We start from the raw sequence: 24,716 nt of genomic DNA on the forward strand, positions 1-24,716 counted from the left end.
GCAAATATACTTAGAGAATATAAAATCAAAACAGTATTCACCCCCCCCTTTTTTTTTTTTATCAAGATGAGATCACTACTGTGATCCACAAAACCTCATTGTGGCCCACTTAAATATCAGGGTTTCTATTAGCTATGGTGTGAATGCATGCCATCTTATTATGGACAGACAGAAAAATTTATCGAAAAATGCATTGAAGAACATATTCAGGATATTGAATACCGAAAAAAGTGAGGCCTCAGCTTTGTCATCACATGTACTCTCTTCAGCTGGCCCACAAGACACTTTGACAATGAGACATCAAGTGATGTGGGATAAATTAGAAACTATTACACCATTGCTATGACATAACTGAGAGAAGAATTTGAAAATCCTTAGAAATGGCATTGGATCCAAAACATTTAAATATAAACCCAAGTATCAACTTGTCAGAATATGTCCTAGCCATTATTAGCCAAACAGGTGTACACCGATGTGTAAACACACACAACATAATCAACAATGCAGTGCATAATTAGATATTTTAAAAATCAGTCTTTTGTATAACTACATAGTAGTTGTTACCTTTGTTAGTCTTTACTGTTTGTCTACATTTTGGTGTTTACACCTGAAGAAATCCTATGTAATTAGGGTGAAACTTCCTGTTTTTAATGAAGATAATTGTTACCATCTTATTCCAGTTTTCTGCCTTATAAATTCTTACATATATATTCATGAACCAGCAAAAGTCTACGCATATTTTGTAAAAATGTTACTGCCTGATGCAGAAGCAACATGCATATGGTAAAGCTACTTCCTGCCAGCAGTTTATGCACTTGCAGATGCTACCTGGTGCGAACATGTTAATTATTTAGGTTGCATAATAATACCTAAAAAGTCAGATGAAAAAATTTCACGAAATCTGCAGACATATATTAAAAGAAGAATAAAACGAGATAAGGAATCCAGCCTAAATTTTATAAAGTAATGACAACTCCCACTGTATGGTTTAGAAATATGAACTTTTAAAAGCAGCAGTTCAGAATAGACATACAAAATCTTATTTCTAAATGAGATTTTATACATCCTTTATGTGAGGATATTATAAATTATAATTTCTATGTCGATGGGCTTAGGGTTAGATCACAATAGTCTGAATATGGGCAGCTTATTAGAGCATTGTCAAGGGGAAGAATAATGTTATTAATGAACAAAACAAAATTATTGTTTTCTTCGTTATGACATTTATTTCCTGTTCAGGTCTCTTAGATTCCTGTGTCTCTAGCCTCATTCTATTTGTAGCAAATATTTTATCCATATAATGTTCAGTGTGCAATCATTTCACTCCGAAGGCCATGTACATGGCAGTAATAAAGTAGCTGATATATTAATAATTTATAATAGTTAAGTAATTTTAGAGTTTTTGAAAGTTAAGAACAATTTACTTTATTTCAACTTGAGTAAAACAAAAGAAAAACTTGTCAAAAAAATAGGATTTACTATTAAAAATTAATTTCATTTATTTATATTTATTTTATCTCAGTAGGTATTTATGTATTAACAGAAAATTTTCCCATTTTATCCTAAAATTATTTTCAGGTTTTATGACTCATTGGTATATTTTCATAATGAAAGTAGAGATGGTTTAGTGAAAATTTGCCGAATGGTTCTTCATGCTAAGTATCCAAAATTTGCTGCTGAAGGCTATGAAGCATTATATGCTCGTCCACCTGTTATATACATTAGTGGTGCAGCCAGGCCAGGACTTGGACAGTACTTATGTACACAAGTATGTCATTGCAATTAGATATTTTTATTAAGCTGTATATATTTTAAAAATCATTACATTTGTTGTTTTCAAATGTTTCATATTCTGAATAAGTCATTAAATTTATGATATCAGTTTCATTGTAATAATACCCATATTTATTCCAGAAAGTTACCAGCTTTGACATGTTAATAATTACTTGGTGCATAGTGCCCATTGAAATCAAAATAGCATTTGGATACTATTGAAATAAATTATACTGGCCAAGAAACTGTACTCTTGTTTGAATCCTTTATTCAGGTGTAAGAATACAGTTTGTGCAAGAAACATCTTCACAACTAGGTTGCTTGTATATAGAGGCTGTTGACTTCACATCAGTTGGCTTAGTATCCTATAATGGAAAGCACACTTCCTTCTGGACATATATGTTGCTATGCATTATGAGAAGGGTAAATATTTAGACTGGTTTCAGCCTTTATTGAGGTCTCATCAGTGGGAGCCTGACTTGGGGAGATAGTGAAGCTGCTGATAACTGTTGCCCTTGGTGTTGCACTACTTACTGGATAAGATAGTACAACACTATATTTAGTCCTGAAGATATTTTCAGGTGCAAACTTTGTTTGCTCTCACTGGGATAAAGGATTAAACTAAATCTATTATAATGTTGCCCTTATCCCTTTATCAATGTGCAAAGAAATTGTTAGTTTAAGGATGATTATTGAGCTAATGTGAACTAATGGCAGTACGTTATTTTTTATTTTTTCAAAAGAAAAAAGAAAACTGCATGTTTGTGGTGTTTTTTTAACCTTTGTCAAGAGATACTTATTTGTTGTAATCTACCATTAGGCTGTAGATCATAAGGGACTTCAGATATTATTATTGTGAGAGGGTCATTCAACTGAAAACATAATTATCATACCAAATCTTAAAATCCTTACCTCTCCTTGCATTAATAACATATTCTGGTAACGTGTTCTGTTCACTCACAGTTCTCCATGTAAAAAATCTCAAACCCCTCTTCACCATACATTTACATAACTTACAGCAATGGCCTCTGGTTCTTCTCCTCTTGCTTTCTATTCTTTTTATAATCCCCTCTGAATTAATCTGATAAAATCCCTCATTAACCTAATTGTCTTAATAGTATCACCTCTTGTCCTTCTATCCACCAAACTCTGCAATCTCTATTCTTTCAACCTCTCTCCATAGCCAACATCTCAGAGTCCTGATATTGTCTTAATTACTTGATTCTGGCCCCTCTCCATTGTTTCCACATCACCATGAAAACCAGATGGCCAAATCTGAGCACAGTAGTCCAACTCTGGTCTGACCAGTGCTTTATACAGTAGCACAACCACCTCCTTATCCCTGCATGTTAGTCTAATTCTTCTTATCATAGTGTCACTACAATGTGCAGTATTTTCTACACATTTACTATATCCCCCCTCTTAACTTCATTTTAATGTCACATCACTTTCAAATCTCGAATCTCATCCACTTCTTGCAGTACAATGCATTAATATAGTACAAAGTCTTATATTTCTGCACTCCAAAATGCAACATCTTGTACTTATTAATATTAAAACTATAATACCACTCCTTTCTCCGAGTCCAAAGTCTATTCAGATCTTCCTGAAGGAATCAACAGCACTACTTATAATTCCATCTAACTTTGTATAATTAGCAAACAACTGAAAATCTCAAATTAGTTCACATGATTATGTCATTTATGAACAAGTTAAACATCAGGGACCCTGAGAACAGAACTCTGGGACACACCACTGGTTACCCTCCTTTTTTGAGACACTGCTCCATCATTGAGCTTTTGGGTTGTTCATGTTGGGTTTCTGGTTATGAGCTTAAAAAAAAAATTACATGTTAAATATGGTTTGGGGACGTTTTTTTTGGGTCATTGCCCACTGTAGTCTGCTGCTTGGAAGATTAATGTGATAAGGTGGATGGTGGCATTTGCAATGAATTTTGCAGCCATATTGGATTGGATTGTTATGATCTCAGAGATGCTGGTTTTTCAGTGGAGCTGTATGTTTTTTACATTTCATGCATTCAACACAATTCATAAACATTTGCTTCGGATTATCTGTAGTTTCTTATCTTTTGAATCTGGCATGTGACTCCAGGCGGTCAGCCACATGTCAAAACTGGCTTGATCAGCATCTTGTAGAAGTGTAAGTGTACTTAGCTTCCTCTGTTAGTTCAGTAGTGGATATAGCTGTCCTGTTGCTTTTGTGCAAACATGATCATTATCATGTGTTGTAAAGTGAAGCCCTTTATCTAGTTGTACCTGAAGTATTTGGCTACTGGTTGCCATGGGATGGGATGTCAAACATTACTACTTTTCCCCTCTGGGGTTACTTGTCTCCTTGTGAATAACACTGCAATGCTCTTGTCTACATTTACATCAATTCTCCATTTCTTGAAATGTTGTTCTAGGTCCAAGATTGTATTTTGTAGTTTTAGTTTTTCAATTGCTAATCTATTATTGCAGTATCATCTGCAGTGGTAACTGTGCATGGGATATCAGCCATATAGATTGCGAAGAGTAGGGGCTGATAACAAGGAGCACTGGGAAATGCCTGCTGTGATTTTGTGTTAAGACAGTCTGATTCCCTGTAACTTTACTGATTTTGCAATCATTAAAGTTGAATTTCGTAAGTTTGACCATCAGCTAGTTTTCAATGTGCTGGAAAGTAGTCATATCTTAATATTGCATTAATAATAGCAACAGTGTGAATTAAAGCTTGATGTAGCAGGTATTTGATGGTTTTATTAGAAATCCCATCTGGGCCTGATGCTTTACTATTAAGTGTTTTAATGATTTCATCTGTATCAGTGAGAGATGTTGGTTGGATGGGTTTTTTGTAGACTGTTTATTTTATCTTACAGCTTACCTTGGTGTGTACTTAACTGATAAAGTCTATATCCACATGAGTGTAGTTTGAGTTACACTGTTTTTCTAGGCTCTCAGCAAATGCTTCAACTTTGTCAGCATTATGTTATTGTAGACCACATTAGTGGTGGATCGGTGTGAGGAGTATGGTCTGTGTGCACCGCTTTGACCATTTTCCAGAGCTTATGGTCCTTTGTGTTTAAGGACAAGTTTTATCTCATTTTGTTCATTTTGATTGTTTTTAAACACATAACAATCTTCTTTCATAGCCCTCTGAGTGCTTGTTAGTGTTCTGTGGCCAGCTTTCTGTGGTACCTTACTCTGTTCTTTTCATGGGTGAGATATTTAATCTCTTCTGGGAATTGGTGGAGTTTGTGCATGGAACATCTGTTAAGGCAGCTATTAATGCAGTTATCTGATTATCCTAACTAGAAATTGAGTCATCAGTTTTTTCTTTTGGAACTGGATCAATAGATTTGTGTAGAGTGGCTGTTAGTTTTATCCAGTTGATTGTTAGGAGCTGATCTGGGATATTTTCATTTGATGAGCCTATTTGGAGTAAAATTAGATTGTGGTCAGAGCTGAGGTCATTCATTGCACTTATTTGGTACTGGTGCATGATATTTTGTAGTATTATAACTAGGACATCAGGAAGGCCCTGTCATTCTGTAGTATGTTTGTTCTGGAGTTTCTAGAATCACAGCATTCCTGGTAGCATGAACCACACATCCTGCTGTTGCTGTTACAGGCTGTGTGGTTTGACATTCACGTCTCCTGTTGCTACCACTGCTTGGTTTGTGTCCAGAATTTTAGTGAAGTCTACTTTCAGTAATTCTTTCTCTTTGTTTGGAGAGTTGTTTAATGAAGATGGCTGTGCCTCACCCCCCCCTTCTGCAAAGTTGTAAATTCTTGTAGTTCATGCATTTAATTTCCTAGCCCATTGTTGTTTCAGAACACAATCTATAGAGAGTTTAGCCTTCTACATTTGTTAACCCAACTGGTTCAATAAGGATTGTCTGTGTATGTCTGGACAAGTTTAAATAAACTTGTTGATGATGTCCTGACTGAGGTTTGCTGTGCTTTGCTGCATTCAGTATCTTGCTCTAAGTGGCTGCTACAGTTGCAACTTTGCTGGATTTAGTTTAGTGCTGGGATTTAGCTTTATCTGGTTGCTTTGACACTACCACTGCTGCTATGTACCAGGTGTATGCTTATGTGGCTTGGAGTACTGTTGGGGGATTATCAGCATTTGCTGTTGGTGCCTGTGTAGTGGTTGCTGGGGCTCTTTGGTTGTCTTTTGATGGTTTTGGGTGAGCAAGTATTGCTTGCACCTTCTGTAGTTGGCAGGATGTGGTCTGCTTTGTTGCATTTTGTTGGTTCTGGTTTTGATTTTTTTATATGAGACATTGTGTGATTTTCTCTGTATTTAATGCTGTGGAAATCTGCCTTGCAGCAGTGTTACAAGGATCACAGAATCAGTCTCAATGGTCACTAAGATACAAGAGTATGGAATTCAAGATAGATAACAAAGTTAAATTAATGATATCTCAGATCATAACCTCCTCCAAGCATTTCTTTTCTATAGAATGTTCTTCCTTCATTCTCCTGATCCAGATTTGTTCTTACAGAATCACTGAATCACTTGATAGAATGAAGGAATCTTAGTATTCAGGGAACAACCAAAGTTTGAATGAGTGTTCAAGCTCCTATATATATATATATGGAGTTTGAATAGTTCTCCCCAAGCAGTTTTAGATTTGATTTTAAAAGGACAAAATGCAGAAAGCTCATTTCCTGCTGAAATGGCAACATTATCTCTTGCTAAGATTGCCACTTGCAGTTGTAGTCCTTCCATGCTTCCACATTATTTGAAGGCAAAACTGATTTCTTAGCGTCATTCCTTTCCTCCACCACATTAACCTCCTGTGGTGGTTGTTGGGGTAGCACCATACATCTCATAGGTCACATGAGGCACTTGAAGTGTTCTTGAGTAGCATATGAATCATTTCAGCCATGTCTAGCAGTATTGATAATGAATAATAAGTTTGTAATATTCTTAACTGAATTTATTTTTCACTAGTCTTAAAAAAGCTGTGTTGAGAAAAAATTAAAATCATGGGGAATTATTATTCATCATCTTATTCTTTAAGACCATCTCATGTGAAACTCAAGCTGCCACATGGTGAAAACAGAATATTTTGATCTTGCCTGTTTGAATGGCTGTACTTGTTTGGTCTTCCTGTTAGTGTTGAAAGTTGTTGAAATTCCTGTTATTGTCACTGCACTGTTTCTAACCGACATTAATGTAATGATGAATGCACAAAATTGCTGTCAGTAGGATTTGTTTTGTGTTTTGTAATGCTTGGGTGTGTATGTTGATACAATTGCTAAAAACCTTCATTCTATAATGATAATGGCAAGATAAAATGAAAAATTCTTCCTCCAGTGAAAGAATAGTTAAGGAATGTCACACAAATGAAAAGTAGGTTAATATATGATAAATATTCATTAGTTTACTTGAATTTTTAAAAATCATCTTTAGTTAAGTTAAAACAATTAAAAAAAAATAGTTGCTATATTTTGTATAATTTTTTTTTATCACTACACTATTCTTATTTTAACAATTCTTGGTCTATCAAATATGACCTGGACTTTCCTTGGATAGTGCAGGCCATAAGTTGGATAGGTTAATGGTTGTGAGATAGGTATCAGAAAGTTTTATATGGAAAAATGGTGTTTTGGAAGAGAAATGTCCCCTGTGGCATTCTATTGGGGGTCTGTTTTGGGGCCATTATGGATTAACTTATGTTACTAATATTGAGATATACGTTTCTGGAAATTGCAGTTGTATGTAGATGATGCAAAGTTGGATAGAGAGAATGGTAGAGTAGATGTGTCCTTACAGGAGGATCAGAATAGACTGAGAGTGGAGTTATCTGTTCAGTGTTGCAAAGTGTAAGGTATTGAAATATGATTAGAATGAAATTCAGAGTGTAACAGTTGGTGGAGAAATTTTGAAGGAGCTGGAGGAGGTTATGGAACTGGAAGTAGTGATATACAAGGACCTGAAGTTTAGAGATCACATTGTGTGAAAATCACAAATTATGACAATGATAAGGAGGACCTTGATATATAAAGGTTTTATACTTCTGTTGTATAAGGCCTTGATATCAGGCCATATATGGATTGCTGTGCATAAATCTGGTTCCCTGTTTTCAAGGGGGATGTGAGGATATCTCAGATAGGGTCTGCAGAAGACTTGGGTTTCTGGAATGTTGGGTGTGTGCTGTAAGATTGATGGAGTGCCATTTACATAGCCTTGTGAATAGAAGGAGAGGAGGTATTATTGAGACTTAAGTTGGTAAGTTATTATGAGATAAATGTGCAAGAGATTTTTCATAGAATGGGGCAGATAGGAATAGAACAAGGGCTATCCCTGGAAGCATAAGGAGATTGTGTGCAAGACTGTGAGGAGCTGGTCTTTATCTAGTAGCCATGTTTGTGTGTAACAGTGAAGATCTCTGTCAGTGAGTTGATTTCCTGGAGGTCTGATATTAATAGTAGTGTGCATGGTGTGTTTATATCTCCAGATGGTAAGAATGTTATTAGCATCATATATTTGCTGCTACTGAATGGAAGCAGAAATGACACCTGAAGTGATCTTTTTTTTTTTTTTTTAATGTGAGGTTAGTGGAAAAAACAATGTTGATTAATTAAATTATATAAATTGAAAGAATCCTGTACAGGTAGCATGTAAAATGGGTACCAAAAAAAGGTTTGAATATGCAAGACTTGTAAAATTCCATATAAACAGAACAGTTTAGAAGTTACCTGGATAGGCTTTGAAGGTTTCGAAATTTCTTTTGTTTTGTTTGATACTCATTTGATATCCTTCCTACACACCGCATACCAACACAATGGTTTGGATCACCAGACAGGAACTACTATAATACTAGTCTATTCCAAGTTTCAAAGTCTTTCCTAGTTATTCTAAATACACAGTTTATTAAGTTTCATAATTACTTGTGTTATACTGTATTTATTTTGTTTAATTTCATTTTAATATTCTAGTGTTGTAACTTGAATTTAAGCTGTCATGTAAAATTTGTTTACGAGGGGGGATATGGAAATTTCTGATAAACACCTAGAACAAAGATGATATTAAAGCAACTGATATAACCACAAGAAAGAACATATCTTAAAAACCTTTAAACCCATATTTAATCAAATTGTAATAATTTGTTCTTTTTCTTTTAAGATATATAAGAAGACATAAAATTAATTAATTTTTGTTCTAGGCGTTTACCAGAACTTTCCAGACCCTCCTTGTATATGTAATTTTTTATAAAAAAAATTTTTTTTTAAGTTTATATTGACCTTTTCTTTCTTTTTCCTCTTTATTCTCATAGCTAGGCCTTCCACTGTCATGTCTTATGACTGTTCCTTGTAATACTGTGTTTGGTTCTCAGTATAAGATGGTAAGCATTATTTAAATGATTGTGCATAAATATGATTATGACTGATGTAATTAAAGGCTGTCAATTTTTAGAAACATGTTAACCACCTAGTCCTTGAACAGAAAAAAAAAAAAAAGAGCAGGAAATCAATTATTAGTAAAACCACTAATCTATTAATAATACTACTTCTTTTTAGTAGGGTGAGTTACATATGTTAAGAACCCATTGGAGCATGTAGTTACACATACCCAAATTGAAATTGGGTGACCCAGTTTGTCTATGAAATGTTAGTTGTGGAAGCATGTACATACAGAGTTGATGAAATTATTAAATTTATTTATTTATTTTATCTATGTAGAAATGATATTCAGTAACATTTCTGGTTCAAAGCACAAACTCTAGGAAATGGATAGTTAATATTCATAATGTAGTAGTATTATTATGGGCATCTATGGAGTTGCATAAAGATAAACTTCTTGATTGGATGGCAGTTTCAAGTAGAGTTATGTGGACGAATTTCAAAATGAAGAAATAGACAATGAAACTTATTTGTGCCTATGGTCCTACATAAGATTCTTATAAGGAAGAAGCGGAGGAATTTTTTGAGTCATTAGAACAGGCAGCTGACATAAAGAAAATGGAAGAAATAGTCCTTATTGGAGACCTGAACAGCAGAGTAGAAAATGAATCTCACCAGACATATAGGAACATTTTGAGAAAATTTGGAGGAAAGGCAAAGCTAATAATAATAGTAAGTATTTACTGGACTTCTGCTCAGAACAAAACAAGGACTAGTCATTACTAACACCATGTGTTCAACTTAAAGATGTGCACAAGTTCACATGGAGAGAAAATACAAGAAATAAGAAAAGCCTCATTGCCTGTGTCAATTTTGATAGTGATATAAGGCTGGTTTAGCCTTATATCACATTGAAAAGAACAGTATATAAGAAAGTTTTAAAAAGAATTAAAGTTAACCAGCTCTTACAGGTAAATTGTAGATTCAACTATGCAAACATTATTGAAAAAAAAAATTGCAGCAGTTGGAAAACAAAAACCAAACTTTGGAGTCTCATTGGCAAACTGAAGAAGACATGATTAATTCAGCTAGGAAGGTATGTGGTGAAGTCGTCTGCAAGAATAGAAAAATAAGAACCTCCCATGGTAGACACACAAAGTTAAAGAAGCAGTCCTGGAAAAGAAGAAAGCATACCAAAAGTTCCTAGAAAATAAGTAAGCAGATGCACTAAAAGAATACAGTGAAAAATGTGAGCTAAGCTGTGTGTAAAAGCTAAACAAAAGTCATGGGAAGACTTTGGTAAGAATATAGAAAATAAATATTAGGAAGGTGGCAAAATGTTCTGGAGGCTATTGAAGAAGCTTAGAAATGGAAGAAAGAGTACTGTAAAAGGAATCAAAGGTGATGTGACAACTGAAGATAAGGTATCCTAGATGGCTGGAGTAATTACTTTAACTGTTAAATGAACCAAGCAGTGACAGAACCATACTAGAAAATTTTCAAGAGGAATACATATCAATACATGAGGTAGAAAAAGCCGTCAAAAACCTTGAAACATGCAAAGGCAGCTGGAGTAGACATTCCAGCAAAGGCAGTTTTGCAGCAGCTACACTACATAATTTAGAAGGCTTGGACATAAGGTCGAATTCCCAGTGATTGCAGTAGAGCTCTCAAGTACCCATCTATAAAAAAGCCAAATGTGAGAATTCACAGAGGAGTTTCTCTACTATGTGTCCAGGTAAGATACTTGAAAAGAGGTTGAGAAAGATACTTGAAAAGGCACACTTGAAAAGAAGTTGAGAAAGATACTTGAAAAGGCACACTTACTTGAAAAGAAGTTGAGAAAGATACTTGAAAAGGCACACTTATTTGAAAAGAGGTTGAGAAAGATTGTGGAAGACAATCTTGGAGAAAAACAAGCTGGGTTCAGGCCAAATAGACATTGTCAAGATCATATTTTCATTTTAAGACAAATAGCTGAGAAATCATGGGAATATAACAAGATCGAGACTTAAGTTTTGTAGATCTGGGAAAGGCATACTACAAGGGGCCCCCCAGAGAAAAACTTTTCAAAACACTACACTTGTATGAGGTTGAATGGAACATTATACGGAGCAATACATAGTCTATATTTAAGCTGTCAGTCAGCAGTTAGTATTGAAGGAAATGCAGGAAGATGGTTTGATGTAGAATCAGGGTAAGATAAAGATGCACATTATCTTTACTCTTATTCATCATTTATATGGATCACATAATGAAAGAAAGTGGCATTAGGTCGGATATTAGAATTGGAGATGTCCAACTTGGCTCTTTGCTTTAGATGAAGTTGTACTCCTAAACACATCTAGTGCAAGTCAAAGAATCTCCTGGATTCTTTAACTAAACTGAATAACATCTGTAACAAATTTAGCATGAAAATCAGCAATAAAAGACTAAAATTTTGAAAATAGGCAGCAGCATAGAAAACTTCAGCTACATTCTGAATTTTGAGATCTGTAGAACAAATAAAATATTTCAGCTATTTTGGAATGGTTTTTAGTGAAGAAGGCAGGTTAAATCTGGAAATAGACAACAGAATAAGCAAAGCTGGTGTGGTGGGTAATGAGCTGAGTAGAGTTTTATGGAATAAGAGAGAAATTATCCAAAACACCAAACTTGCAGTATACAAGACAGTGTTCAAACCAATATTAAGTTATGGATCTGAGAGTTGGGTTAGAAATACAGAACTTGATCAAAGACTAGAGACCTCAGATATGAGGGCTCTGAGAAAAATTGGTGGAGTGAACCAATGGCATCAATGGCAGAATCTATTAAAAATGAAGATATTAGAAAGGAACTTGACACTATTAGTATTCAAGAAGGTGTAAGCAGAGCTAATCTAAGATGGTATGGCCACTTAAATAGAATGGATGAGGAAAGGTTAGCAAAACAGATGTTTGATGCCAAGATAGCAGGAAAGAGAGCCAGAAAAAAAAAAAAAAACCAAGGTCTGAGTGGATTGATTCAGTCACAACTGCCTTAGAAGAACAAAATGTTAGATATGATAATATTGGAGTGCTTACAAGTAATAGACTAATTTGGAGGAAAATCGTTGATAGGAGATTAATAATAATGTAAACTTAATCATGTAGTGCTGTCATAGTAACCTGAACATCCCTTGGGGATACATATCAGGAAATTGATGAAGGTGGAAGTCCATACTCTCTATAGATTGCAATATCTCTCATACCTTAACTTGAAGATATTCATTGTTAGTGCATTCAATCTTTTCTGGCTTTAATTGTTAGTGCATTCAATCTTTTGGCTTTAATTGTTAGTGCATTCAATTCTTCTCATTTTTCATGAAAATGAAAAATGAGAAGAATTCTACTCATTTTTCATACTACATCCAAAATATCTGTTTTTATGTGAATTCAACCCATGAAAGGCTGTAAACCCATCATATATTAGCATCACAGGTGGGATAAGGGTTAGGTAATCTAGAAATATTACTCTAGAGACCAAACATGGCATTTTTTAAACTACTTCAGGTCTCTAGTAAGCAAAGTAAGATGTGTTTATACACTGGGTGTATAAACACATCTTACTTTGTATAAACTCTTCAAGAATTTGCTGATTCTGGCCATCCCATGGAATAGTTTAGATCTTCATGGCACAACTCCAAGAGAATTTGAAATAAATTATCCATTTCGTGACTTATTAACTAACCCAGGTGTTTGACTCTGTCAACGGAAGCACTATAGAAAATTTTATTAAAGATTATTTTCCACCAAAATTCATTTATTTTGTAAAGATCATGTAAATTTTGTAAAAATTCACGTAAAGACTATTTTCACCAAGTGTGGTTAGCATCGGCCATTCTGCTCTATTCCTGTTATAAACAGCCATGAAGCAGGGATTTGGCCTAGTTCCATGCTCTTTACAATCTTCATTGCTAGAATTCATGTCATTTATTGAAAACTTCTTCCAGGTGTTGAACTTGGGGAAATAGCTTGGAGACAGGAAAGGACACATCGCAGGATGGAAATGGAATTTATACAAGTTATTAAGGGAATAAGTGTTTGGAACAATATATGATGGAGAGGAACCATGGTTTTGAGAGTGTTGGAACTAGTAATAGCATCAGAAGTTGTATCCATAATTAAGGTAGATACAGTGTTTCAGATCAGGAAGTAATTGTTCTAAGGTGGCTAAATATGACAAACATAGGAGGCAGCTTGAAGCAGTGGTATAATATAAGAAAAACTACATGGAAGAAGGTCAGTAGTGCATGGGAAGTGCTCAGGATGTGTTTGAGGGAAGGAGTATCAAACTGTATCCAGAGGTAGGAAGACACACCATGTGGGACTTAAATGTATGAGTTGCATCTTAAAGCAGGAGCTACAAAAGAAGACACTGGAGGAAATATAAAGAAAAAAAAAGTGATCAGCATGCTCATGAGCAATTCAAACACAGACAAGAATGGTGACCAGCATAGATAAATCAGATTATGAGAGGAATTAAGCTGAGAAGGCCAAAGGAAATCCCAAAGAGTTTGATCACTGCAGAACAAATGAAAGGAAGAACAGCTACAGAAAGATAACTTTAATGAGGTTTGATGATAGGAACCTGACAAAAGCCTGAGAGACTGCTGTGAGAATAGAGGTAGACAAGCTGGAGGTGCCCAAGCATGTCGAGAAATATCAGTGTGAATATAGCATTGCAGTTGATTGGGATATTTACCCATATATTATAAGATTGTGCAAGAGAATTGGTAATGCCTCTGGCCAAACTGTTTAATATGTTTCAGCTCCAGCAAGGTTCTGAAGCAGTCGGCAAAAAGAGGGGAAGATAATTCCATTACATGAGGCTGAACAATCCAAACATAGACATAAATCATTTGCTTTCTGCACCCAGTGACTGCATTATAAATTGGTGTTAACATGTATTTTCTGCAACTGAAAATTTGAAACATGTTAGGATGAAATGTTTGTAATTAGGAGTGGTCTATTAGAAAATGTATTAGAAAAGTTGGTTAAAGACAATTCAGAAATGGGTGAATAGGAATGGGGACCCAGCTTGACTTTGTGAAGGGATAGATCATATATTAATAATTTACTTGCTTTTATAATAGTGACCTATGATTTGAACAAAAGAAAAATGACTACACCATTATACTGCTGGATGACTTTGCATAGAAAATCTATCACTTACATATGAGCAAATGGAAATGGATGTAAAGCTGGTGACATGGACAGTAGGGTGGCTTGCCAGCCAAAGCGTTTGGTTGATTACCTGATGATAGGTTAGTGTACAAACTGCAGAGGATGGGAATGGGCAATAGATGGGTTAGATAGATTGGAGACTAACTTTCTCTGAACAATACCAGTTAGTTATGTCTGATGGAGCAGTGTCTCAAAAAAAGGATGGTAATGATGGTGTGCTGTTTCTGTTTTCTTTCCAGTAAGCCATACTTGAAAGATGGGCATGGACTGTGTGAATGTCTCTAGAAGGGAGATGAATTTAATTGTATAGTGTGAGACTACCCTACTATTCAATGCCCAAAAGTGGCTTGACAGAAGTTTCCAATTATAGATCAGATCAGGATATTTCCAGTTATAGTCAAGGTATTGGGAGGTTGGTTAAGAATAGAATACAGGACGGTTGATGGACATAGAATTCTTTGATGGTCAGCATCAGTTTGTAAAGTATAGATCTTGATTTTTGTAATCTACTTGCCTTTTATGATTTGACAAATAAGTTGGATAAGGAAGACTTGTATACCATAATATTCTTGGTATTTGCCAAAGCGTTTGGTTGATTACATGATGATAGGTTAGTGTACAAACTACAGAGGATGGGAATGGATAATAGATGGGTTAGATAGATTGGAGACTAACTTTCTCTGAACAATACCAGTTATGTCTGATGGAGCAGTGTCTCAAAAAAAGGATGGTAATGATGGTGTGCCTGAGGATTCCCTTCTTGCGCCTCTGCTGTTTAACTTATTTGTTAATGATATTTCATCTGGATAGACCGGGGATCTTCAGTTGCTTGTTGATGCAAAGTCCAGGAGAATTATAAGGAGCTACCGATGTTAACTCACTTCAGGAAGATTTGAATAGAATTTAGCTCTGCAAATGAGTGGGTTATACTTTTAATATTAATAAGTGCAAGGGGTTGAATTTGGGCATAGAGATATATAAGGCTGTGCACTATATTGATGGAACTGTGACTCCAGTAGATTCCAATCTGGGGATAATAGTTGACAGTCAAGTGAAGCTCAGAGTCTGCATTTCAAGTGCTGTGAAGACTGCACTTTGCATTGCTGCTATGATAAGGAGTGCACTGTCATGTAGAGATAGGAGGTGGTTATACCACTGTATAATGCATTAGTCAGACCACATTTGGACTGTTGTGCTCAGATTTGGTCACCTAGTTTTTGTTGTTTGGAAACATTGGAGGAGGTCCAGAGATGAGTGATTAAGGCAATATTAAGATCGCTGAAATGTTGGTTATATGGTGAGGTTTAAAAAAAAAAATCAGCTAACACCTTTTATTCCCATGTATGAAGCAGGCGAGGCTGTTTTAGCCCTATATAACTTTTGGAGACTGAGTAGGCAGTTCAATCTCCACTGGTAGTCAATCAGAGATAGCTGGCCCAAGGCTATCCCTAATTAAGCGCATGCAGTGAAGAGACGGCTCAACAAGTGTTGCTATCTCGTGGTCCCTAACCCTTACATAATATATTTAATGTATGTTCTACGGTTGATTTTCTTGAGTTTACGGGATGAAAAACCCTGAGTTTCCGGGATAAAAAATCCGCTTGCCCATGCCACAGATCAACTAACTTAGGAACCAATTGTAAAAAGGCTTAGAAAATTCCTCTAGTCACAGACTAGATTTAAAACCAAATCTTCTTTCATGCGGTCAAGCACTGTGGTGTGCGAACACCACATCCATTGAGCTGCAGGCTCGTTGGAGATGTTAAAGGAATATAAATTATAGTTTGATGGACAGGAGGAAAAGAGGTATATGATAGATATGTTTAATTTAGTGAGGAAATTTTATTGGATTAATACAGAGGATTATAAAAGGAGTAGAAATGAAGGGAGAATAAGAGGCCATCTCTGGAAATTGTTTAAGGGTCAGGTGAAGAAGGTTATCAAGAGGAGATATTTTATATCTCCTCTTGATAATCTTCTTCACCAGACCAGAATTCTGGGCGAATGGCACATATCTAGAATACATGGTGAATTCAGTGAATGTTGAGGATTTTAAGGTTCAGTATGATAAATGTTAGTTGAGTGAACCTCTCACAGTGAGTCAGCTGATCCATTGAGGATGGTGTGATGATAATAGCAAAATTTGATAATTTGTTAAGCTCTTAATATGTCATCTGTGTGTGTGACAGAGAGGAGGGGGGGGGGGAGCTTGTGACATCACACAAGACACTGGTAAAATCCAGAATTGTTTAGAATTAAATGTCTGCACGGTTAGCTGAGTGGTTATGCACTTAGCAACCATATGCCTGGGAAAGGAGTGTCCTGCGTTTGTCCAGGTGCTGTAGTGCGAAAGAAGAAATTTAGAATTAAATAAGAACTGAAGTCTTATCATACTATCCATTATTAGCTGGATTTTAATAGTTCATAGTTCTGAAGGATGTCTCAAAATGACAATCTCCCAAATTTTAATAAATTAAGACAGCTCTACTCATTGAAGTTTGATGGTGTTGTTTATATATTTAGATGTTAGATATTGCATATCTGTCTGTAGAAGACTAATTTGAAGTTTTCACTATTAATGATGGAATTTGGCCTTAAAATTACAGATATGAATTACCGGTATATATTTCTTTGTGTGGTTTAAAAGTTCTGTAATGATAATTACTGTGTGTGTGTGTGTGTGTGTGTGTGTGTGTGTGTGTGTGTGTGTGTGTGTGTGTGGATAGTGTTTTGGTAGCCTAATTCCAAATATCTTCTCACAGACTTGTAATATTATGTAGTTTTCTTCCATTTTTGCCATCCTGGATGGCTAAGTGGACAGTGCTGTTTCTGTTTTCTTTCCAGTAAGCCATACTTGAAAGATGGGCATGGATTGTGTGAATGTCTCTAGAAGGGAGATGAATTTAATTGTATAGTGTGAGACTACCCTACTATTCAATGCCCAAAAGTGGCTTGAAAAGTTAGTCTCTAGAACAAGGTTTCCAAGTTATCTAATGTTTATTCATCCATGTATATCTAGAGCATGTTTACAACCATATGTGGATGGTGACATAAAAATATTAACCCTGTGTGCTTGTTTTGAGGAATACCCAATGTATGATCTGCCAATCTTAATGATGGTAGCATACGTTTCCATAATGATGGCAGTATACATATCGTGTTCTTCATTGCGTATGTTAGATTTTTCATATCTATCCATAGAAGGCTAATTTGCAGTTTTTGGTATAAATGATGGAATTTTTGCTTAAAATTACAGATATTAATTACCTGTATATGTTTTGTGTTTAAAAGTTGTGCAATGATAATTACTGTGTGTGTGTGGAGGGGGGGGTAATTGTTGTCTCACCTCAAGTGTGTTTATATTATCATTAAATTTTCAAATTTAATGTTAAGAATGTAAGCATGCCTTGTTTTTTGTTCATTATTTTGGTAACATTTATGGCAAGTGATAAGAAAAAATTGCAATTTTATTAGATGGGTGTAATGATTTTAAACTTTTCTTTATATCTAGGAAATGATTGACTCAAGACCAAATAAGAAAAATATATTAATAAAAAAAACTAAATTATATTCAAGATTTAAAAAAAAAATAAAACTTTCAAATTAACTGTTTGATCCAAGGTTTTTTGATTAATAAAATATGTACCTTTGAAATCTCTTGTTTATAAATGATAGAATATTAATCATTCATGTACTAACAGTACCAGCCAGTATGTGAATGATTAATGTACCAGCCAGTATAATAATCATTCATGTACTGGTTAGTACTGTTACTCATTGTTTTACAAAACTGTAAGTATTGCTATAGACAACAATCAGTCTACCAGACTGAATAGTTCAATCCACACAGCATACAGAATTCTACAGAAGATAATTGTTCTGCAGTGATTAAGTGTGATTAAATTCTTTATAAAGCCTATTCTCAAAAATGTCTTTGATTTTTTTTTTTTACTTCAATAAGACTATGGAAAAAAAAATACAAAACATTATTTAAAAAAAGAGAAACTACATAAGAACTATGCAGTTTTCTTTCATTTGGTGTGTATATTTTCTTCCATAGATGCACTGAGTATGAGTACTGTCTTACCTCAGTAAATCTCACATTAGAAAATGCACACAAATTCTCATTTACCAATGAAACCTCTTCTTGAGATATGATTTAAATGATTTAAATGAATTATAATACTGGAATAGACTCATGTAAGATATTATTTTATGACTATAATTTTCACCTAAGATAAAGGCATCTTAAGTACAAAGCTAATCGAACAATAACTGACAATTCCAAAAGGCACCACCTAAGTAGCTAATGTAAAATAACTAAAAAAAGTTATTAAATTTCCTGACTTATTAAAAATTAAACAATATTTTTTTTTTATTATTTATAAAATAATAATATATATATATAATAAATATATAAAATAAAATAATTAAAAAAATATATATATGTATTTATTAAAACAAAAGTTTAAAAATAAAGATTAGCTGATTTAAAAAAAAGTATTATCTCCCACAAAGGGGATAGACGTAGACCATCGGAACCGCTTAAATTAGGAGAGTGAAGTAAAGTTTCTCACGTTTCTTTATAAAGTTGTTCCATGAGGAACTGACTAGTGTTGTTGATAGCATGCTCTGCAAGTCCAGACTGTTCAGGTTCAACGTATTGAATATAAGATTTGTGATCTTCTAACTGAATAAAAGCAGATCTTCCTGTTTGTCTGAAATAAGGTAACCAACAAGAGCAAGGAATCTGATAGACACCTGGATAATTGAGATGTGGAAATTTGTCCTTTGGAGAAGTGATTTACACCAGGCGTCTGCCAGATTTCTTGCTCTTGTGGGTTATCTTATTTCGTACAAACAAGAAGATCTGCTTTTATCTGTCTAGAAGAACACAAATGTTATATTCAGTACCTTGAACCTGAACAGTCTGGACTTGCAGAGCATACTATCAACACTAGGCATAGTTCATTGGAACAATACAAGAGTCCTTCACAAAAGTCAGTTCCTCATGGAATGGCTTTATAAAGAAATATGTGAAACTTTGCTTCACTCTCCTAACTGAAACAGATCCGATGGTCTACTTCTGTCCCCTTTGTGGGAGATAGTACTTTAGCTCAGGGGTCAGCAAGCTGTGGGCCGCATGTGGCCCAAATGTGCATTTTTGGGCAGCCCATAAAAGGTTGAGCATACTTACATGGCATGTGGCCCATATGTTGAATTATTTAAATAATACATTTTATAATATGAATAATAAATTAAAAATAATTTTATGAGAGCTGGGTCAGAAGTAAAACACTTGACCAAAGACTAGAGACCACAGATATGAGAGTCCTGAGAAAGATTAGAGGCGTGAACAGATGGCATCAATGGCAATATCATATTAAAAATGAGGATATTAGGAAAGAACTTGACATTGTCAGCATCCAGGAATGTGTTAGCAGAGCTAATCTCAGGTGGTATGGTCACTTAAATAGAATGGGAGAGGAAAGATTAGCAAAACAAGTGTTCTCTGCCAGGTTGGCAGGAAAACGACCCAGAGGAAGACCAAGATATAGGTGGATTGATACGGTACAATGTGCCTTAGACGATAGAAATATAAGATCTGATAATGTTGGAGTCTTGACAAGTAACAGACTGATTTGGAGGAAAATTGTAGATAGGAAGTTAGTAATGATGTAATTTTTTCATGTAGTACTGTCATATCCTGTACACCCCTTGAGGGTACATGGCAGGAATTTGATGATGATGATGAAATAATTTTATACCTATACTTCGTGATATCGCCCGTGCAACAAATCTTGTTGATTTTCATAAAAATAGCATCGAAATGCAATTATATTTAACCTTTTAATGTCAACATTGATGACGTACCAAACCGACTACAGATGGAAGTTTTGGAATTACAACATAATCAAACATTAAAGAACGCATTTTCGATGCTTACCAAATGATGATTAATCGATGCTTACCAAAAAAATTTGAAGTATTAATCAGTTTTGCAAAGAAGATGACAGTTGCATTTGGAAGTACATACATTTGCAAATAAGCATTTTCTGACATGAGTTTTAGAAAAAATAAATTTTCTTCTCGATTGACTGACTGATGAACATTTACATGCTTCAATTCGAATTTGAACTCAGGTTATAAAGTGGATATAGATAATTTGGCTAAGGGAAAACAATCACAAAAGTCACATTAAGCAGGAAGATACACATATTGTGATGCATAAACTATATTACTTTTTTTGTGTAATTTTTCATTTAGTTTCATTTTCATGCTTGTTTCATATCTCATACTTCAAATATTTTTTTTTTTAATTGATATAATAAAAATTGATAACTTAAGTATTTTTTTCACTCACCATTTTCTCTTAATTGAATGCTTGCAGCCCAATTATTAAAAATAAAAGTTGAACGTGGCCTGCGAATCTGAAAAGGTTGCTGATCCCTGCTTTAGCTGATTTAAAATCTGTCCTAACTTTATATTATTTTATTTATTTATTTTTTTTTAAGTTGTGTGTGTATATATATTATTTTATTTTATTTATTTTTTAGTTTATTATTATTTTTAATAAGTTAGGAAATTGAATGACTTTTTTTGGTTATCTTACATTAGCTACTTAGGTGGCACCTTTTGGAATTGTCAGTTATTGTTTGATTAGTTTTGTATGGAAGATGCCTTTGATACTTAAGCGAAAATTATACTAATAAAATAATATTTTGCATGAGTTTATTCTGGTATTATAATTTATTTAAATATACCTACTTGTGGTATTTCCTTATTGAAACACATTTAAATAGTTCTCCTTAATGCTATATAAATTTAATATGACAGAATTTTACCTTTATTTCACAGTTTTGTTCAGTTAACTCATTCACTGATTTCTGCTGAATAATAATAATTCATTTTATTTATTTTTTCAAATGCTGAAAAGGATACTTATTGAGTAATTGGCTCTCTCCTGGTGATAGATTAATGCTGTAATTAATCCACAAATGAAGGATTTTCTCTCCTTCAGACTCTTGAATTTTTCTTTTACTTTCACTCATTATTTTGTTCTTCTACTCTCATCTGCCCCGCTTCATTCAATAATCCTTCTCTAACCCTCACACTTTTCCTTTCTCTCCCATTCTGTTGTGTTGTGTTTCTTACACACTCTCACTTCTCCTCTTGCACTTGTATGCACATCAACTGACCTCATTCCTGAATGCTCTAGTTCGGCGTTTCCCAAATGGTGGGTCACGACCTGGCTCTGGGTCACAAAAGCTAAATGCCGGGTCGTCTAAAAAAACTCTCGAAAACCTAGGTGTTTCATTTTTGGGTTTTCTTTTTTTTCATGAAACTCTAAAATACAAGTAAATAGTGTTTAATTGGGACTAATGAATAAATAATTTAATTAATAGAGAAAAAACTATTTGTGGTCCTGTCGCGTGGAAGCAGGAAATTACAAATCCTTTACAAAGCTAACAGAATTACAAAAAGAGCATAATATGAGTTCCATGCCAGTTGAGATTTCAGCTGTTATCAAGGAACATATGCTAGAACTGCAGGCAAGTCTGAAGGAATATTTCCCCCCAATCAACAGCAACAAAGCATGGATAAGGAACCCTTTTATAGTGAATGCAGAATCTGAGACAGAATTGCCGGATTCAGATATTCAATCTATAATCGAACTGTCGTGTGATATGGCACTCAAAGACATCTTCAACACAATACCACTGATGGATTTTTGGCTGTCTTGCTGTCAGGAGTACCCAGTTTTAGCAGAAAAAGCGATAAAATTTCTGATGCCTTTTGTCACGACCTATAAGTGTGAAACAGGCTTTTCAACACTGGGTTTTCTAAAAAATAAATATAGAAACCGATTGGAAGTCGAACCGGATTTAAGAATAAAGTTATCATCTTTTCCTCCAAACCTGAAGTTTCTAGTTAACAAACAACAACATCACACTTCTCATTAATAAATTACTTGGCTTTAGTTTAATTTCTTTATATTTTTGTAAGAGTAAATGCTTTTTTATTATAATAATAATAAATGAAAACTCTATGAACATTCAAATCTGTTTTATTTTAGTGGGTCAAGAATATGAAGTATTAAAATAACCGGCCACAGAACAAAAAAGTTTGGGAAACCTTGCTCAGGTTCCTTTTTCAAATCCTCGGTTTCTATTTCTTTCATCTAGTCATATCTATTTGTCATCGTCATTCACCTCTGGTGCATTCTCTGTCTCAGTCTCACTGTTCATTATCATACATTACTTGAGTTTCTCAGCTAGTTCTCATTTACATCCTTACCCCACCCAAATATTTCACCACTTTGTGTTTTCTAAATTTTTGGCTGACATGGATGTTTCCATACAATACCTGCAACATTTTTAATTACTGAGGCACATACATTCTACGAGTATATCATGTTTTCTAAAATGGTCTTAGACTGCAGGACAGTGCTAGACATTGATCACATTACAGCAGTTGTCATCTTGAAATGTTACATTATGAATAGAGAAAATCTTGAACAAATTCATACAAATATGTGCAATTCATTCCAACAGTTTAATAATGGCAGTATGTCTTCTGACTGAACATTAGATCAAATGCTTACATTCAATGAGCTGCATTTTGTCTTGAAAGTATTAACAATTTAATGACAGTAATTTCTCAATTATGTGATCTTCAGATATCCAAATTTCAATTAATAATCTTTTGACTTTGAATTACTATTACATGGTGTTGTACCAGATCTCAACTGAGTTCTGGTACAGCACCATGTGATAGTACTGTACCTTTGATTAACTTACTCTTCAATTTCCTGATGTAGTTAGATAATTCAGGGATCACTGTGACTGATTTTTTTGTATGTGTGAATTTGTATATGAAAAATAGTATAAAAGTGATGCCTTCTATATTTTTTTTCTTTTCTTTTGATTCAAGCAAAGTAGAAAGCATTACTCATCACTGAGTAGAAAGTGGCAGTCTCTAGCTCCATACAGTAATGAAGATAACCTTTCATTGATAATGGGACAAAGATGAGGTTTAAAGATGCCAAGAAATTATATTGTTGGTTTAATCTTTTATACTTTATGACTCTGCTACTGGTATGCAGAGGCTAATCGTTTCACATCAGTTGCTTTAGTATCCCATAATGCAATGCATGTATCCTTTCAGGTGTTATAATGCTAAGCATTATGGGAAAGGCAAATACCTAGACAAGTTTTTTCGACCTTTATTGAGGTCTCATCAATGGGAGCCAGACCCAGAAGGGATACCAATGGTGAAATAATGCAGAAGTCAATATATTTCCCATATACAAATAGATAATAATTTCATTGATCCTATCCTTTCTCATCTATGGGTTGAGTCCCCTCCTAATGAGGGGGTTACTGCAGCCAGTTCGCCACTCCTCTGCTGCATCCCCTAAGAGTGATATTCCTGACTCTATCCATGTATGTTCACAGGGCCGGTTTGCCTGCTTGCGGGATGAAAACCCCCAGATAAACTGGGGAAAAAACCCTGCTGCCCATGCCCAAGACCGGCTAACCTGGCTATGGCTGAGGAAGATCCTTAAGCTCCTCACGTCTCCGACGGGAATCGAACCTAGGATACTCCTTCCCCAGGCATATGGTTGCGAAGCTCATAGCCACTAGGCTAACCGCACGGACTTTCATTGACTATATAAAAGCATTTGACAAAATTCTGAGAAATAAACTTTAGGAAACTCTAAAGGAATATCAAATTCCAAACCAAGTATACAATGCTCTATTAAACATATACCATAATAATGAAATAGCAATAAGGCAAAATGATATCATATTCACTTGGAAAGCAATATATAGAGGAGTCCATCAAGGCTGTCCTTTATCACCCATATTATTCAATATACGAAGGTGGTCTGAAAAGTTCTCAGCCTCCACAGCAATATCGGCAAGATTTTTTTTTTTTTTAAGTTGGTACATCTGTCATAAGCATCCATGTGAAATTGCAAGTCATTCTATCAAGTAGTTTGTTTTATACAGCAGTCTGAAGCAAAAGTGTTGTCTGCATCCCTTGAAATGCAGAAAAGTTGTCTGCATCCCTTTTAATTTCTATAATTAAAAATTTCAAAATCAGTCTCATAACAGACTCAGTGATCAAATATAGGAAAAACTGGCTAGACCATATAGCAAGAATACAGAGAGAAAGGTTATCAAAAAAGATCTTAACATATAATCCTAGATGATCAGGGAATAGGGGACAGTCAAAAAGAAGATGGACTGAGTCCAGAACAGGCCACATGGCCTAGACGAAGGCCTAGATAGGAAGACCATGACGACAAATAGTGAAAAGGTGCATCACCTTTACTATTAAATTACTCTGGATCAGAGATGTTGAAAGTTTTTTC

General features: G+C 34.7%; 1 protein-coding gene across 1 annotated transcript in view; it reads left to right on the forward strand.

Annotated features, from left to right (window-relative positions):
* Positions 1-24,716, forward strand: part of LOC150103039 (putative pyridoxal-dependent decarboxylase domain-containing protein 2) — a 468,473-nt gene that overhangs the window by 106,537 nt on the left and 337,220 nt on the right. Inside the window, exons 6-7 of the mRNA XM_090397610.1 lie at positions 1,579-1,768; positions 9,065-9,133. Coding sequence (XP_090253736.1) covers positions 1,579-1,768; positions 9,065-9,133 — 259 coding nt within the window. The remainder of the gene's footprint in view (positions 1-1,578; positions 1,769-9,064; positions 9,134-24,716) is intronic.

This window comes from Typopeltis vanoorti, chromosome 9 (genome assembly GCF_054136105.1).
Source record: "Typopeltis vanoorti isolate ZY-2024b chromosome 9, IOZ_Tvanoo_1.0, whole genome shotgun sequence".
Taxonomy (NCBI): domain Eukaryota; kingdom Metazoa; phylum Arthropoda; class Arachnida; order Uropygi; family Thelyphonidae; genus Typopeltis; species Typopeltis vanoorti.